The 17,749-nt window shown below is 41.4% G+C and overlaps 2 protein-coding genes across 2 annotated transcripts; one reads left to right on the top strand and one right to left on the bottom strand.

Annotated features, from left to right (window-relative positions):
• Positions 1–1,618: 1,618 nt before the first annotated feature.
• Positions 1,619–4,002, top strand: LOC107194391 (E3 ubiquitin-protein ligase RNF12-B-like). Its single transcript, XM_015584010.1, has 3 exons — positions 1,619–1,627; positions 2,510–2,692; positions 3,568–4,002. The coding sequence occupies exons 1-3, from the start codon at positions 1,619–1,621 to the stop codon at positions 4,000–4,002; spliced, it is 627 nt and encodes a 208-aa protein (XP_015439496.1).
• Positions 4,003–6,522: 2,520 nt separating this feature from the next.
• Positions 6,523–9,331, bottom strand: LOC107194438 (cyclin-dependent kinase inhibitor 1C-like). Its single transcript, XM_015584060.1, has 3 exons — positions 9,320–9,331; positions 8,183–8,434; positions 6,523–6,798 (listed from the first exon to the last, which is right to left on the bottom strand). Exons 1-3 carry the CDS (start codon positions 9,329–9,331, stop codon positions 6,523–6,525), a joined length of 540 nt encoding a protein of 179 aa, XP_015439546.1.
• Positions 9,332–17,749: the final 8,418 nt, after the last annotated feature.

Raw genomic sequence — 17,749 nt, 5'->3', positions numbered from 1 at the left:
ACAAGAATTTACACGTTTACACCATCTCTGGCGAATCTTTTCTCGAAAAAATGATGACGGTTTTGAGTCAATAATTAATTTTGGGGGTCACTCCAATTCTTTTAGCCATACTAAAAAAGTAAATGTGCCCATTTGATCTTCACAAAATTTCTAGGTTTTATCGATCTATAGATATAGTCAAGTATTGTCCTTCTATGTAATGCCAAGCATTCAAGTTCAAGTTTATAATACTCTACGTAATACTATGATAATGTAGAGATACTTAAAGTTTCAAGAACATACATCATCGTGAATCCTAGTGATGGTACACTCTCAAGACTTCGAATATATTAAGCCAACTCGTAACGATCCGGACAGAAACAACGTGATTATCGGTGAAAGTACGATCTTCCAGGCGCGAGATGATGTGTTACCCTCGGGAAATTATAGCAACAGGGATTCACTTAAGCGCCAGCAATTGAATCCTTGCATGACTAGTCCACTCTGCCTTCTGCTTCCCGCGCGAAATCACAGCCGTCACAATGGACTGTCATCATCGCGATACAAGATGATCGTCTTGTTACGCAACGCATCGTACATTTCGCTCGCGACGTTTACGGTAGCCGGAATGTGTACAGTTTACGTGTTCGGAACGCGGACAGGCAATTATTCAGAGTGGAAATTACGATTTCTACGCACACGATGCGCCGTTATAGCACGGTGCATCTTGACGGCATAATTACAACTATCCATTTACACGCACGCGCATCGATTCATTCATGATTCTGATTGGGCACTTTCATATTGTTAACTGTTCTCTTGTTCTGGTATAATTTACGAATTTATTCGTGATACTGTTAAGGTGCATACAGTCATTATCTAGATATTTGTAAATGTCGAGAATAGATTAAAATAGAATTTTAATGAGGCCTGATCAGGTTTCTATGTCAATTCTGGGCTAATTAATCCATTCCTCCATTTATTATACACTTTTATCATATACTTATTTTTCATTTTATATGCATAATAAATAGAAATATAGAAAATTTAAAGCAAAAGTTACTAATTATATTGATAGAAATCAACTGTTAATATAAAGCAGTAGTATCAAAGTATCTAAATGAATACATAGATTTTATCAGTACAATATCAATATTTAATATCAATTAATAAATTAGTATATATTATATATTGTTTAAAAATATTAGGAACGAACATTTCAATATAATTAATCGACAGACCTTTAACCGTCGTAAAGAAATGGCGATTTTTTTCGTAAGATTCGTGAAGAACACAAAAATTGTCATTTCTTTATGACGAGTAGACTTATCAAAAACAGTTAACAGGTTAGAAATCAAGAAATTCAGAAGAAATTCATCAAGAAATCAGAAGGCTACTGGAAAACTTGTAACTTCAAAATAAGATCAAGACCATTTAAGATCAATCGTAACTGTTCCGAACATTTTCACTAATAACAACGTTAATATTTCTTTAGTTAATACAATTAATATAGAAACAAATTTACCACTATCTGGAGCACTTAATAAATCCACGAAGATGCACTCGATGTTGACGTGGTTGTAGCGAGGTCAGTTACGAAACGAACATTAATTCCGCTCAGAGGTCCAGGTGCACGAGGATGCGGCTGGTAAGAGGATCGATCTCGATCGCACTTGAAATCGTATGTGGAGGACGAAGAGCGGGCGTATGTGCGGTCATCGAACTCCGGGCCGCCTGCGAGAAGAGCAAGGAAGAAAAAAAGTGGAGAAGCGGAGACAAGATTGGAGAACGCAAGCCAGTCGGAAAGAGAGTGCTTTCTTCGTGAATCGGCGACGGTGAAGGTCCTCGTATATAAGCTACAGCCGGTAGTGCAATTGTCAGTGTGATTCGTCCCATCAGAAGCGTCCTATCTGCTTCTACCCTGGAAACCGAATGACGATGTTACGATTTGTAAGTTGCCAATCAGTCACCGCACGCTAAAAAAGAGAACCCTCGAATCAAGGCTACTTGGATCATCCGCGGAGAAACCCGGAAGAGAGTGTGATAAATGAAAGAAGGTCAAAGAGACCTTTCCTTTTCATTTTCTCTATAATTTTGTGGAGGTGTAACTTCAGTGAACGGGAACGTCCAAGAAATAAGGGATTGCACAGGTTTTGGGTAACAAACGTGAGCTTTGAAAGTGACGGATATAGAGAGACGAAAAATGAGTTTGCTTTCTTTGGGGAAAGTATTTCGATCGGGCTTGTACATTGTTGAACCCATAAGTTATGGATCTACTATCACTCTACCTTGTGGCAAAAATATTCGGGGAGAAAGTTGATCTCACCATCTTATCGCTGAGTTAGCTACTTTTGAATTATGTACTTAAGGTCCCCAGATGAAAGTATCAGGGCTTAATTCCGTCTTTCTTGGAAAGGCGTTTCGACATTTTTTTGGGGGAAGATTCGCGTGATCCAAGTCGAGGTGTTTTCTTGCCCTGTAATTTTGTTCGCGGTCCCAGTCGCCTTCAATCGTGATTGTAACTTTGTAGTTTTTACTTGGTGTGGCCGTGGCCGCCGCGAGTGCCTCCTATTACTCCGGGCTGGAGGGCCATGGTCTCGGCAGTGAGCCGAAACTCATTTCGCAATCGGTTCACCTGAAGGAGATACCGACGAAAATCATTAAGGTCACGAAGACTGCGGTCGTCAAGGTACCAGTGCCGTATCCTGTCAAGGTACGTTAAGAAGGATGTTTCCTTCACGCTGAACAGTTATTTTTACTTACTTTTCATTCACCTTATACCACACACCCACCCTCTTCTATGATTACGATATTAGTATTTTTCCTAGCAAAAAGTGATAACTCTTATGACTATTCAAAAGTCGAGGATCTGGTAATTCGGCCAGATTAGAATGCTACATATAAAATATCCTCACCAGAAACCACATTTAAGTACCTAAATCTTAAGTATTGAATTTTTATTCCAATTAAAATTAATCTTAATGGATGATCGATTATAACGAATAATGCTTCGTTATATTTTAATAACTATGGTCCGGGTTATTCCTACATTTAGTGCAATTTTTAATTATTTCCAAAGGGAAACAGTAAACAAAATTTCATTCAATTATTTTTTTACATAAATGGAATGCTTAGATTATGGCCCCCTGCGTATGGGGCCCGGGGGTGCAGCCCCCTAGACCCTCTTGATCCGGCGCTACTAAAAACCCTTTAAATACCTTCTTCCTAATCGGTCCCACATTTCCCTCAAACATTCTTCGATATCATAAAACAGTTCCGCAGTCTAAACGGACCACCCTGTAGCTCCCAATCCACGTTCCCTCCACAAAAGACGAATCTCAAGTTTCACGTCCATCCGAGGTTCCATCCACATCAAGCCCCAAAGGATCGAGTTGGACGGCATCATAGACACGAACCTCAGAGTCTCTCCAAACCGCAGTCGCTTCGGACTCCATAAGACACGCGAAACCGTAATCAACCAGCTCCACCCTGTCTTCTCCCTAGACCGCTGAACAAGCCGTTTCTCCGCAGGCCACGAAAAACCGAGAATCTAGATCGCCCGGTTAATCGAGAATTCCTTTCTCTTAGGTGCCCCATCACATACCCGTCCCGGTGCCGGTGAACCATCCGATCGCGGTTCCGTACCCGAAGCTAGTGAAAGTCCAGGAAACGGTGCCGGTCGAAGTGTCCAAGCCGGTCCCGATACCACTTCCCCAGCAGATCGCGGTGCTGGTGCCGAGGCCAGTGCCGATCCCGCAGCCGATTCCTGTTCCCCAGCCGGTAGCGATCAGCAAGTCGATCTACTACCCGGTCCCGCACCCGATACCATATCAGGCCCACCACGAGTCCGAGGGTGGAGTCGGCGGCGGCGGCTACGACTCAAGCGATGACCACGTGGGACACGAGTCTGAGAGCTACGGCTCTTACACGGTGAACGAGCAGGGACACGAAGGATACGATCAGCAGGCCGGTGGACACGGACACTTCCAGCCTTCGCAGCCAGACTACAGCCCGCACCACTGAATGTCTGTACTATATACAGTTAGTAGTACAGACTGTATAGTCGGTGGAATGGATAAGGTGACATTGGGCTGCACTTATGGGAATGATTTAGCGAAGATAATGGAGGGAGTGAAGATGTCATTTTGTGGAGCATGGAGGCTCCGAAAATGGTACCTTTGGAGTGGGATGTTTTCTGGCTCGGTGCAGGCGCGAATTGGGATGAGAAGTATTATTTTGTGTTAGTAAGAAGGGTGAGTTCGATGGTACTGAGACTTGGGGTAGATTCGTTAATCTGGGGAGTACCTACTGTATTATCTTTTGTGCCACTTGAGAATGTTTGGGACTGATTGCAAATGGACGAGGTCAGGATTTTTGAAGAAGTTTTGAATTTTGAATAAGCTTTTGAAATTTAACAGGCTAATAGGGTAAGTTATTGTTACACGGGTTCTCGTACGTGGTAGTCAGTATGTCAAGCCTTGGTCCAATTATCAAGTTCGACGTATCACCCTTTGATTTTTGTTGGTAAGAGCTTTAAGAATCATTCTACGTGGAGTCTCGGAAAGGACATAAAAAACTCAATCCTTGACATCGCTTCCGCCGATTGTACACTGTAGCGTTAGGTCTGTTTCGTTAAGTTTCTGTTTGTAATTCGTTTTCGTTGATTATGTTTAGTTTTTCGTATTTGTTTTTGTAATAAAAATTACTAGATGGATAGTCTGTGGTGTTTTACGATCCCTCTTAACGGTTCAAGTGTTCCATGTGTGTGAACGCGGCTTAAGGACGGTCAGCATCCCAGCGGAAAGGTTGATGTCGCTGTGTCGAGCGATCTTTCATGGTCCGATGAAATGGAAAGTGAGCTGTTCTGCCACGGTTTTGATGCGTCACGCGGCTGGTTCAATGTCTCTGCGTGATCTATATTTGATACCCGGGCTATTTTTGATCCGACCAGGAAAACAGCGGTGAACGTTCCCACTCCGGGGGAACGTTCCAGCTATGGCGAAAGAGGAAAGAGGACTCGAATGGGTGGCATTATAGGCAAGTATCTATAACGAGTAAATGGTTAAGGAATTAGAATTCAGTTCCTGTTCCTCGTTACAAGAGAGTGGATTTTAACCTTCATTACCATGGTACCTCGATAGAAAGATCTTTATCGTGCTGATCATCATGTTGGATGGTGACAGAACTGTCTGCAATAAATATTGTACGATAGAATCTCCAATTTGTTAAAAGACGATCTTCCTCCTGGTTGAATTTACGCGAATATTTACGTGACAGTCGATGTGTTCATCGTTGTTAAAGAAAGATCTCTGGGTAAAGTTGGTCTATGAAATTACAAAACGAATATTGGAGATCGACATCTATGTTTGTCGTAAATTAGATTTCGTTCTGTCACTTACATAAAGGTGATGTAATTTGACAGTGAATCGCCAGGATGCTAACGCAATCGATTATTTATTTTCTCCCAGTTCGTTTGTAATTTATTTACGTGCGTGATCTGTGACGAATCCATCGAGTTAATGACTTTTGCGCTTCGACAGTTACGTTGGACAGCAAGAGCAAAAGTAAATCGGTTGTATTTTGCGATCAAGAAAGCTGTGGTCGAAATACGTTAATACATAGGCTTCAGATATTTATGTAATTTTATACGTTGTTGTACCATTGCATTCCACATGTCATAAATGCCTGTAGGATCCACAATCTGTTCATTGGAGTTCCTTTCTTTATGAATCATTTTAGAGCTTCAAATATTTATATAAGTTGTTGCACGAACCACATCCACACGATTCCATTAAATCTCTCCATATTTCCCACAAATTCTTCCGCGACAGGTTCCGCAGACTCTGACTCCAAACTCAAACGAACTCGAGTCGAACAAGGGAGTGTGAACGCCGTGAGGATTTCAAGGATACGAAGGTTACCTCCGTTTTCGCAACGTTGCTCCAATTTTCGGCCGTGTCGTAAATCGGTACCAAGGCGAATAAAAGGCGATACAAGACCGGTTTCTTTCGTACGAAAAAAAAAATGGTATCTTTATTTCAATGATGCAAGACGCGCGTCGAGTTGCGTAGAAAATAAAGAAAGAAAAAATATACATAAACAATCGGTACAAAAAAATTATGTCTAATGTCACAGTAGCGAAACGCTCGATCCAATTCCGTTCAGCTCTCGATTGCAAGTCCGTCGATTTGACTTGTGGTTTTAGGACACCGAGACCCGGGGCATCTTTTCGCCCTAGTCTCGCAGGGGAAGGCCAGTCTTAACGTTGTCGATCTTTCGAGTGACTGTCCAGAATGAGGTAAGAAGAGACGAAGAAAGGTACGAGTGAAGGTTTCGGCGATGTCCAGCGGTTGCCTTCGTGGGTGTGGTCGTTGGAATAGTCCCTCTCGATGGTCGTTCTCGAGGTGGAGAATCCGTCGCGAGAAACTTTCTCTGTCAGTGGACCTGGTGTGTCTTGACGACGACGTCGATTCGTTGCGCGGTTACGATCTTCGTGACTGGTCTTCCCCCCCCTCCCGGGTAATCCACGATGAAGTTGTTATTTTACCATGCGTTGTAGCCGGACGCCCAGCCGTTGTATTGTTTCTCAACCAAGACAGGCTGCGCGACTGGGTACGGAACGTGCTTCACGTACGGAACGGGAACGGGGTGGGGTACCTTGACGGCGTACGGGGCTGGCACCGGAACCTTCACTGGCACCTGGACTGGGTAGGGGACTGGCCTGTCGACGGGGACTGCAACGTGCCTGGTCACTTCCACTGGGTAGGGCTTGGGAACGTGGACGGCGTAAGGACGGTCGACCGGGACTGCGTATGGTACCTGGAGAACACGGAGAAAATCGTTAGATCAGTGCTTTTACTCTGTAGAAACATTCGATGATGGTAGCTGAACTGTTCAGAGCCGGGGTACTGGTTTATTCTGATGGCTAGGTTAATACTTTCCGAAGATGTTGGAATTAAAATACTTTAGTGCTTTTAGAATGCTATACATTTTTGATTTTGTGAAGTCTGGATTCGAAGGGGATAATTCTCTGAATTTCTTCTTTTAAGTTCGTCATTAACCCTTTCGGTGCGACATACTTTTGACGAATAGGTCGCGTATGTGCGGAATACTCTACTGTTTATGGAACTACTACTATCGCTTACTACTTTACTATTCATTCTCTTTGTTTATTTTATAGGCTTTATTACTTGTGTAAGATTAGTATAAGCAGTATTAGGCGTGGAAAACTTTAAAAACAAGATCGTTGGTAATGATCGATAAGATGGATTAGATTTGACAGGGCTCGTAGAGGCCAATGTAAACGTGTAAGGGTTAAATATATCTGGTACGCTTGTGAAAAGTTTTGAAGGATTGTTTTGATACAAGTAATTCATGAAAGAGTAGACTATTTGATGGGTCTCTAGGTCAGTGTTTCCCAACGTAAGGCGTACGCACTACCGAGGGGCAATTTGAATATTTTGAGGGCCAATTAGCAAATCATTGCCATTCGTCATCTGATCGTCGGTTATTAATATTAAACTTTATCAGAACTCGGTTTCCTACTCTACTAGGGGGACATCGAGATCTTTGAGGCGTTGAGGTGGAGTATAATCCGAAAAATATTGAGAAACCCTGCTCTAGGTGAAGCATTTTAGTCATGGTGTATTGAAGATTGACAGAAATTGTGATACCTAAGGAAGCCTTGTTCCATCAAATGTTTGTTTCACAACGAAAAACATTTAAACTTTGATATTCACAGTTATAGAAACCTTTTCCCCGATATTGCTTGTGAACGAAAAATCGTAGAACAGTGGATCATATAAAGTAATACGTGGCTAGATTACAAAACGTGGTATAACTTTAAATTCTACTGGAAAATGCAACCTGCAACACCGCGATATCTTACGAAATCACTCGTTTACATTGAAATGATAATTAACGATCGATGATGAAGGCTCCGGCATAGAAACCGCGCGAGACGATATTCCCGAGATAAACAGAGCGTGATTCCACGTCGCCTTCGACTCGACACTCTCGCACATCACATTTCGTTACGTATGCAAATCGTTCCGCCGTGGAATTGCTCGAAAGGGCGATCGAAGGATTAGGTCACTACCGACTTCACACCTCCGTGACATCGTTTGCAACGCGACGGAAATCGTTGTTCACCGTGTATCGGTTTTCATTTTTTTTTTTCAATCAACGAAAAGCGAATGCTTACCTTAACCGGGACTGGGATGTGTTTCTCGACGGGAACTGCGACCGGATGCGGTACCGGGACAGCTACTTCCTTGGTGATCACTGTCGAGACACCGTGGTAGGGCAGGGAATTGTATCCGTTCAGTCCTATACCAGAATCATATCCGTATCCCAGTCCGTACAGTCCTCGTTTGTCCTTCTTCGTTTCGGCTGGCTGCTCTTCGGTCTTGGTTTCGGCATAGGCCACTGCCACGAAGGCAAGAACGATGAAAAGCTGAAATTACACAAGTATTTTCGTTCAATGTTACTTCCGTGGGCTAATGAAATCCTCTGGAGAACGATTCGATGAAAGATTTCAATACACTTCTATTGACAAGAGCAATAAAAAATATGTTTATGTACATTGGTTATATGTTCTATACGACGATTAGTTAATAATAGTGACGATTTTGTTAATTTTATGACCCAGTTTCAGGATGGAACGGTGTAGTCGATAATGAATCGAAAGTGATTTCATCTTTACGACCGTGTTATTCCTTTCGAACAGCGTGGAACGGCTTGGCTGGAATTCCATTCTGTGTTGCTCAGGTGATACGAGGTTACCATTTTCTCAGACTACCGTAATAGTATTTTCACGCGAAAGTGAATCCTTTTAGGTCGGTAAAAAGAACTTAATGGGACAGGTTCAGTAGGTTGTGCGAACGGTATGTCACACGTTGTTCTCGTAGGCAATGTATTTAAACCCGATTTAATTCGTTAAGTGTGAATTCGTTAACTCGAAAACTGATGAATGAAAAATAAACTTTAGTACAAACACTAACATCTCAATGAGAATTGACAATATTTACCGACAACACTTAAACAAAAATAGCAGATTGTTCCTCAGAAATGGCCCCCATTCTTCCACAATTTAAACTTATACGAGTCATCAACCAAAAATTAGAAAGTCACGAAAATGGTAACAAACGATAGCTCTCTGGCAATCATGCAGAAAACAGAGATACTGATTGAAACACTAACTTCCAACAACGTTTTACACGTTCTTATGAGGGTTTCAACCCTCCAGTATGAAGAATGGTACCGGCGAACCGTCCTGATCCTCAGCAAAGACTGATACCTCAGGACCATTCCGCCAGTTCTAATGGTACGTGATGCTCACCTTGGCGTTCATGGTGCTGTGTGCTATTGGACTTGGTTCGTTGTAGTTTTGCGACTGATGATATACCAAGAAGATCCTCTGCTTTTATACGGCTGGACGAACCCTTGAACAGGTCGGAGGTGGTAGGCAACGTGGCGGGCCAGCGAAACGGTGAAAAGAAATTGGGCGTGGGGGGCGCGCAGGGGTCCTCGAAAAGCGAACCAAGGCAAAGCTCTCCGCGCTCTTTTTTCTTGCGAAAGATAAATTATATCCCCCCACTGTTGTTGATTAATACTTTTGGATCCTTGCACTCCAGTCGGTCGCTGCTAGTCATCCACTTGTCTGCGTCAGGGTGACTTTTCCACTTGCTATTGGTCTGTTCGACGTGCATCTAGTGACGTCAGGAACGCGGTGGCTTCGTGTTGTTTCAGGTGGTCTTTGTGCATTTCTGGCGAAATTTCGACGTGCATCTCGTGTCTAGACGACGGAAGTAAGTATGTTCGAATAATAACATTAGACATACTAATTAGTAATTCGCTTATTTTTCGGACAAAATTAATTTTTAAGGAAATTGTATACTTATATTGTATTAAGGATGATTATTACCGTTGTTTACTAATCTACGTTGTTTTTTATCAAATGGAATCAGGATAAAAGTTGTTTCAATTTAGATTCTATTGTTATTCGAATGGAATAGTAAATAGAGTAATGGGTAGATCTAACATTAGTTTTCTTTGAAAGTTTCGTTGTTTATGGATCCATGCATTAGTGGTAAATAGGAGAATTTTTGTGCAGGAGGTACTGACTGAGTGCCAGATGGGAAGACAGGTGAAAAAAAATAACATCTTACCTGGATCATACTTTTTGGCCATATTTTATTTCGTTATGTGTGATTGTGCGTCTTGCGAGACGTCAGAAATGTCCAAAAGAAATGTCTCATTTTTTGGCAGCGGACCCTGAAATTACGTAAATGGGGCAAATTTTTCGCAATTCCACGTAACTTCGCTCGTTAACCGAACACCTGTCGGAAATGGAAAACCATAGGCGTGTCAGCCGGTCCTCGTTTTAACATGCTCGTTAATAATTACTTAAAGTGTACTTAAGTATACAAGAACCTAACTCGACGAAAGAATCGAATCGACTTGATAACGCTCGAATGAATATTAATATCTTTTTCACTCAACGAGAGATACTTTTTTTTTTAAACGTAGATAACCATTGCGATAACGTTAAAACTCTTTCGCAGCCACTGTATCATATTTTTTTTTCCGTTATCGTAAGCTACATCGTTATGCTAATAGAGTGACGTGAGCTTTTGCTTTTTCGATGTTAGTGCAGCAGAGAAACACCAAAACTATTTCGAAAGAACAAGGGATACCATAAAATACCAAAGGGGACGTTTTAACGACACTGCTCGAAAATGGTCTATCGTTTTTTACTTTTCCTCACAGAAGGGTTTAGAATATTTCACGAAGAACCTCTTATTGATTTTTTATTGCCGGCAACCGTGTGCAGCTTGTATAGCATGAAATATTAATGATGATTATATTAATTTTATGGTATGTCAACAATCATTAAAACTTTACTCTTAATTAGGTGTAAAATACTACTTTTTTTATCAGATTAACATAAGATATAATTCATTAACATTCAGTGGATATAATTACTATAAAATAATCACTCTCTTCCTTAAAAAAGTATGTTAGTATTATATTCGTAAAAATTAATTACTACATATTGTAATATCGTGTGCATCTTTAAGTAACTACAAAGAGCCAAGGAAAATGTGAATATGGTCATTAATTGATTGGTTGAAGATGTTATAGGACGCTGAAAACGGTTACAATTTTCAAATTAAATGACGATACAGTGTCATAAGTACAATAATTGCTTATGAAATTATAGATATTAATCTTTATTAGCTGTATAAATACTTAGAATCCTAAAATATCTTCTTTCCCCTATAATATCTGAATCACATGAAAATGAGAATCCAACATGGCGAACATCTCCTATATCTCCTACACTAAAAGCAACTCTAAAACGGATCCATATTATTCGAACCGGCTCGATCGTCGCTAAAATCGACATAAATATTTTTTCACCGTACGATCTTCAGATTGATTCGGACAGAATATTTCATTCAAATGTGTCCTTTCCCGGACAGGTCCGGCCAAAAAAAGCGTTTCACTTCACCGCGAGCCCGTGGTATAATTTCGGACAGAAAATTAATGAAATCGTTTTACCGGTTCATGTTTAAAACATGCATTTAAGGATCCTCTTCCGAATGATCGGTGACAGGTTCAGTCCCGTCCGCTCACCGGGTCCAGAAACAAGACGAATAATCGATACCGGGAAGGATCGTTGGTTACACGCCCGTCGTATTATGACGACGCTTCATTTTCGAATTCCGTGCACCGTGAACGGAAAAACAGCTTTTTTTCTGTGTGACCTTGAACCTCGTAGCTGTCCCAGCCTGGTACGGACGATCGACAGTCAATCCATTTCATAAAGGTCTTTGTCGTGTCTATAATTAATCTTTCTTGAGGTGAACGCAGTGAATTTCAAATTTTGCAATCTGACATTTTGAATAACGTGCCAGGATGCTGGACACTGCTGGTCCCGCGGCTTATTACGGGCGAACGAGCAGCCACTCGAATCCAGCCGGTCTAAAAGAACAAAATAGAGGGAAGGGAGAAAAGGGTTTCAGAGTCGTAGACAAGAGCTAACCCCTTCTGTCGGAGGGACGTCAGCATTCCGCAACGGCACGATCCTGATCCGATTCTGATCGTCGATTTCTTCTGGTTCACCTTGTTCCTGTTAGGACGATTGTTATTTTCGCCGTTGACCGATGATTCATCACCACGATCGGGATAAAGTGATTTTATTAATCCACCCTGGGAAGCAACCGTTTAGTGTTACGAGGCTGCCCACGATTAGTGCCTCGATCCGTGGCGAGCTTCGCTTGTTTCGTTCTAATGACACAGTGTGACGCGTGGATTACGTGGTCCAGGTTGTACCTTCACTTCAGAAAAAAAAAACAAGAAAAAACGGGAGCGTATGTAGAAGAGATCGCGGGTAACCTTCGTGTTACGGAATTCTGCAAAAGGGAAAGAAGGCTGGACGGGGAGGGGACCTCAAGTTCAGTCGTAAAGTTGTCCGTGTCGAATGTCTGCCGGACCCATGTCGCGCGGAGACCGGGAATGATCAGTGGTTGAAGGCTGGTTTTTGGGGACTGGCCTCGTACAATTCTTTTTTTTTTTTGTATCTTTCGTGTTTTCAGCTGGTACTCGCGGTTGACGCGAATCGGGAAAAATTCGGTCGAAAAATTGCCCTGGTAGCAAATGGCTCTTCTTGGATCATTCGAGCTATGAATTCGTTTGAAAGTTCGATCTGTGGGTCATGAAGATGTCATTTACACATCTCAGGGACAAATTATCCGACAACGACTATTTTGTAATATTTTCAATAACCAACTTAGTCTTATTTATTCGTTACCGTTTTGGAAATAGTGTTGTCACTTATTGCACAAATTCTCCACCACACTTTGATGGTGAAATAAAAATTTAAATTCGCTCATGAGACGAGTGGTCTCTAGTTAAGGGTTCATCAAACGCATTCCTTTTGCCACATTTTTAAGATTCCATAAAATTCGCAATCCACTTATTATGACTTAGAAATTCAGATTCATCTATAAGACAAGTGGTTTCTAGTAAAGGGTTAATCAAAAATGTTCCTTTGGTTATATTTTTAAGATTCCCTAAAATTCGCAATCCACTTGTTGTGACTTCCTTATGAGCGATACTTTCGCATTCAATTGTTTGTTTTCGACGATACGGTTTTCACGCGATCAATGCGCACGATTGTGCGTTTCACCGCTTTCGCCTGCGATCATCGAGCAGTAACATAATTTCGGATCGAACGAATCGGCGCGAAAATCGGCGCGGGGCGGGACAGGCGCGTGTCGTGCGTTGCATAAATCGTCTCGCGGCCGGTTTCGACACCGGAAACTGGCTTTGTCCTTTTCCCTTCTTTTCAACGCACGAACTCGCCACGGTCCGTTTGTCACGGGCACCAAGATGGGCCCCATGCTTGTTTCTTCGCGATTGCACAACCGCGACGCAGCGTAGCGAAATCGGCGAAAATTCCACGTTCGAATTATTGCGCTGCGGTTTCCGCTCGATGGGACCCGTCGATTGTTGCCGAGTTTTCGGATTGTGGAATGTACTGGGTAATTTTAAAAGTGGAGGACGTCTTTAGTGAGAGAGAAAAAGAAAGTCGAATGGGAGCAGAAGATGGAGAAATTGGAGGTTGAACAGTTTCCTCTTAATGTTGAATGTTAGATAATATTGTCTTTCACATAGTAATCATTATTTTTGGGGGTAAAATATTTATAGTAATTTAACAGTGTTCAATGTTATCCTGAAATAGTCATTTTCATCGTGAACAAGCAAAAGGATGGCGATATATCAAAAGGAAATACAGTATATCATCGATGAATGTTCAGATGTCATCCCCACCACTGGGCGCTTGGCTGGTTCCACGGGGGACCCTTTTCTGATGACAGCTGAACACTCAGTACCAAGAAGTCTACGTACACTCATCGATGCTTTACTGTAGTGAATTGACCCATTGACGACCAGTACGTCACATGGTTGCTCTGCCATTTTTTGTACTACTATTTGAAATGTTCAAATAATAATTTGACTTCATCAGGTTAAAATTTCTCGTTGTTACACTTACAAATAATCTATTCATAACTATTTTATTGAAACATATCGATACCAACGCGAGTAGCTTGAAACCCGTGCTCGTCAGTCGGTTAAGCATTCAATAATACGAGTTTAACTATATTCAGTTTCCGTACATAATATTCTTCCGAGTACGTAATATTTTTACATTTCTATTATAATAAGTTATCTGTAATAAAAAATATTAAATTTTTCTTTCACTTCAAAGTAGTAATAATGTACTATTTAAATTAGATTAAGGAAACTAGAACTAAAGTGCAAAGTGTTCATCCAACCGCGTGTTTGTTCTACTCGGAACAGAACCATTGAAATCTCCGAAAGAACTGCGGAATAAACAGCGCCGGTTGCCGTAACATTGCCATTAAATTGTACAACATTGTGCGTTACGCCTTTATTAACCATTGTACACTGAAAACGAGAGCAATTTGCTCGACTCTGAATGACCGCTTATCGCGTGTAGCCCGGACGATGGCGTGTACGAGTAGAAACAGACGAAAAGTTTCACGCACGAATTACGCTGGTGCTCCGTATCGTCGCCGATCTACGACACCATGCATGTCGTTTATTGTCATGAAAATGAGCATGATCGGTCCGTTATTACACACCGTGAATGGCGGTGGTTTCACCGTTGTCGGTGTGTATTCTATCCAGAAAGAAAGTCGACTTTGTTTCGATACCCGCCGAATCGCGACACTGCTCGCACGAGGAGGATCGATCGATTGGGCAATCGACACGAAGTTTCGGAACACCGTTAAAAACTATTACCAATTCTGGTATTTTATCTAGTGACAGGATCGAGTAAATAAACAGCGGTATCTATACATACAAACAGATCTTCTATGAATATTTTAAAAAGAAAAATTATACTCATTATTGGACTATGATTTCACTTTCTTATAGATTAACTTTAGATAGTTCTATTTTGTATTTCTACCAATGGTCTACCAATAGACTAATCAATCTGAAAATTATAACGTCATTGTGGTTTCTACATCACGATTCTTTATAGAGTGTATACGAGGTTTTTATGAGTGCCTCGAGTTCTTTTCGTTTCTTAACCACACTTCACATACGACCAAAGTTTTTGCGTATACCTTTCAATCGCTGACGTGATCGTTAATGTATCCTTTTACCGTTTAATTGTTCTTTCTTTTGTCCTGCTTTGGATGAAAACATTTTCCCCGAAAATTGTCGTTGTTTTGAACGATGCTCACGAAATTCCGTTGGAATATTCCTCGGTAACATTAAATGCGAACCGGTGTCTCGTTACACGATATTTTTTATGCGGTAATCAGCTTGCGTATAGATATGCGTTACTCTTTCGTCACGGTTGGTCTCCGTTTTCACGTTTCGAACGCATCTGATCGGCGAGAAACCCCTCGAATCGTAACTCTTCTGACAGTTTCAAATTCGTCGGCGAGTTATAGCTGGGAAAAGATGTTTTCTAAACGTTTCACAATGCCACGAGCCACGGCGAAGAAAGATGTTTCATTGAATTTTATGGTCGGCCATAAGTAACACCTTTTACAACCTGGTAAAATCTACGACTTCTGTTTTTCAGAACAGCTTTATTAGGACGCTGTTAGGGGGATTATGACAAATCTGCGTAAGCGATGGGGAAATTTCGTCAAGACAGATAGGTGTCTGTTTTTAACACGTGAAACGACGACAACGTAATATCTTCGCAGGAATAACAAATAAACAGTGGAGAATTTTGTTCTTCTTTCTTTCGGAAAGATAATAAATTTAAGAGTGCAATAAAATAATATACATCAAAGTGAATGATTAATGTCTCCACCAAATAAACCTCATCGCGAATATGAATCTCTTACACACTATACTTAATCACTATAAAAAAACAAGACTTTTTGCATTTCCACTTTCAAACACAGTGAGTGTCTCATTGAAATTTCAAACGTGCCGGTATTTTTTCCGTCTGCAGGCCTGGAATATGTCCTTCGAGCCGACGAAATTGATCGGGAATTTCCATAAAAATCGCTCAGATTGCGGTTCATAAATCCGCGAACGGTTGATTGGCTTTTATTTCGGTGTTCCTGGCGAAAAACGACGTTCCTCTCTTCGTTGGAGTAAACACGATCTGCTCTCGTGAAATTAACCGGACGAAAAGGAATTCGACCTGGAATTCACGTATCGCGATATGAATTACAGGGGAAACCCGTTTTTTTAAAAATCGTTTTTAACGTCGCGTTTACTTTCATAAGCAGTAGGTTAAGTGGGCCCTTACATAATGGTCGCGTTATCCGTCACGGCGTGTGTGTAAGGTTTAGCCCGGAATGTATTGTATAATCTCTCGATGTTCGGTGACAGCGTGTCGTTTGTTTTTCACTCGCGGTGTGGAAGACGTTGAATAATCCGCGGGCCTATCAAAGAAAGTTGAGTGGCGCGATGGGCCATTACGGTGGGCCGTAGATAAGGGGGGGCCCCAGATGACGCGTGCGACGACATCGGATCGGGTTAAGTGACCACAAATCGACCAATAAATTTTCCTCGAACTATCGATCGGTCTGTCGCGGATTTCGTCAACGGACGATCGTGATTGGACGATGCTGATCAGTTTCTAACTTTCGAACAGCTTGCAAAAGGGTATTTTTTTTAAATATCACGGTAAACTTTCGTTTAATTAATTGAGGATGAATGAGGGCCACGGAGATAAGTGGAGGCATGGGAATCAAATCAATTACGTATTTTCTGTCCCCGAATCTGTCTGGTTTTGTATATTCATATACGGGAGGAACCGATGTGGCAAGGTCGCCAATTAAAGATCTACGTTAATTAGCTGATCCTGTAACGTGATCGGAATGCAAGGGGCGAACAATGATGGCCGTTCGTGTTGCACTTTCTAAAAATTAATAATCGGTCGTGCACGCTGCTCGGGAGTGAACGGAGATGAATAGTAAAATGAGAGGAGGTGCCGACGCGAAGACGCGGTGAATTGTTCATTTTAATTAGCTTCTGTTCTGTGAATGAGAGGATGCGATGAGGTTGGCCAAATTGTACAATCGCTTTGGAGATCTTGCACCTTGGTCTACTGTTCTCTTCAATACTATTATAATTGACTGTTTCATATAATTAGCGTGTACTGGGAATATTGAATAATTTCAATTCCCTGTCAGAATATATATTAAACACACACTAATGTTTTAAATTGACGTTAAAAAATCATAAAAATAAAACAAATTGGAAAAGTGGTAACTTTTTCGTTTGCTATTGTGTCTGTAGTCATTGTGTTGACTTGATAAAAAGAATATAGATATCGTTCTATAGAGAAGGTATAGACATCGAGGAGTGTGATCATGAAAGACAAAAATGACCTTATATGGCACTTCTTGATTTCAATTTCGTATCTTCCACTAATATAAAACGTGTAAGGTGACTCGTTCTTGGTAAACCACCCTATATAGATACAAAACTTCGTCACCATGAGAAATCTGAACTCGATGAAGATCTGCTACTACTTTCAAAAATAATTTTCGTATCTATTTCCAAAGTCTGTTTCCAAGTTTGATCCAAGATCATGGACATTTTCAAAGAAAAATTTGTAATTAAGAATCACTTAGCAGATCCAAATTTCTGAATGGCGGTGTACACGTTTCACGATATCGTAAAGTGTTTCCGTCACCGAAACCCCGAATCCACCACCAACAATCGAGTGAAAAATCGTCTCGCCATAACCGGCCGC

This window comes from Dufourea novaeangliae, unplaced genomic scaffold (assembly GCF_001272555.1).
Source record: "Dufourea novaeangliae isolate 0120121106 unplaced genomic scaffold, ASM127255v1 scaffold39, whole genome shotgun sequence".
Classification (NCBI taxonomy): Eukaryota; Metazoa; Arthropoda; class Insecta; order Hymenoptera; family Halictidae; genus Dufourea; species Dufourea novaeangliae.
This window is presented reverse-complemented; position numbering and strand designations above follow the sequence as displayed.

What these genes read in the sequence shown, in the direction of transcription:
- LOC107194391 (XM_015584010.1), top strand. An exon ending in CAGTGCCGTATCCTGTCAAG is followed by an intron (nt 2,693 to 3,567) that starts GTACGTTAAGAA and finishes CCTTTCTCTTAG; the next exon opens with GTGCCCCATCACATACCCGT.
- LOC107194438 (XM_015584060.1), bottom strand. An exon ending in ACATCCCAGTCCCGGTTAAG is followed by an intron (nt 6,799 to 8,182) that starts GTAAGCATTCGC and finishes CGTGTTCTCCAG; the next exon opens with GTACCATACGCAGTCCCGGT.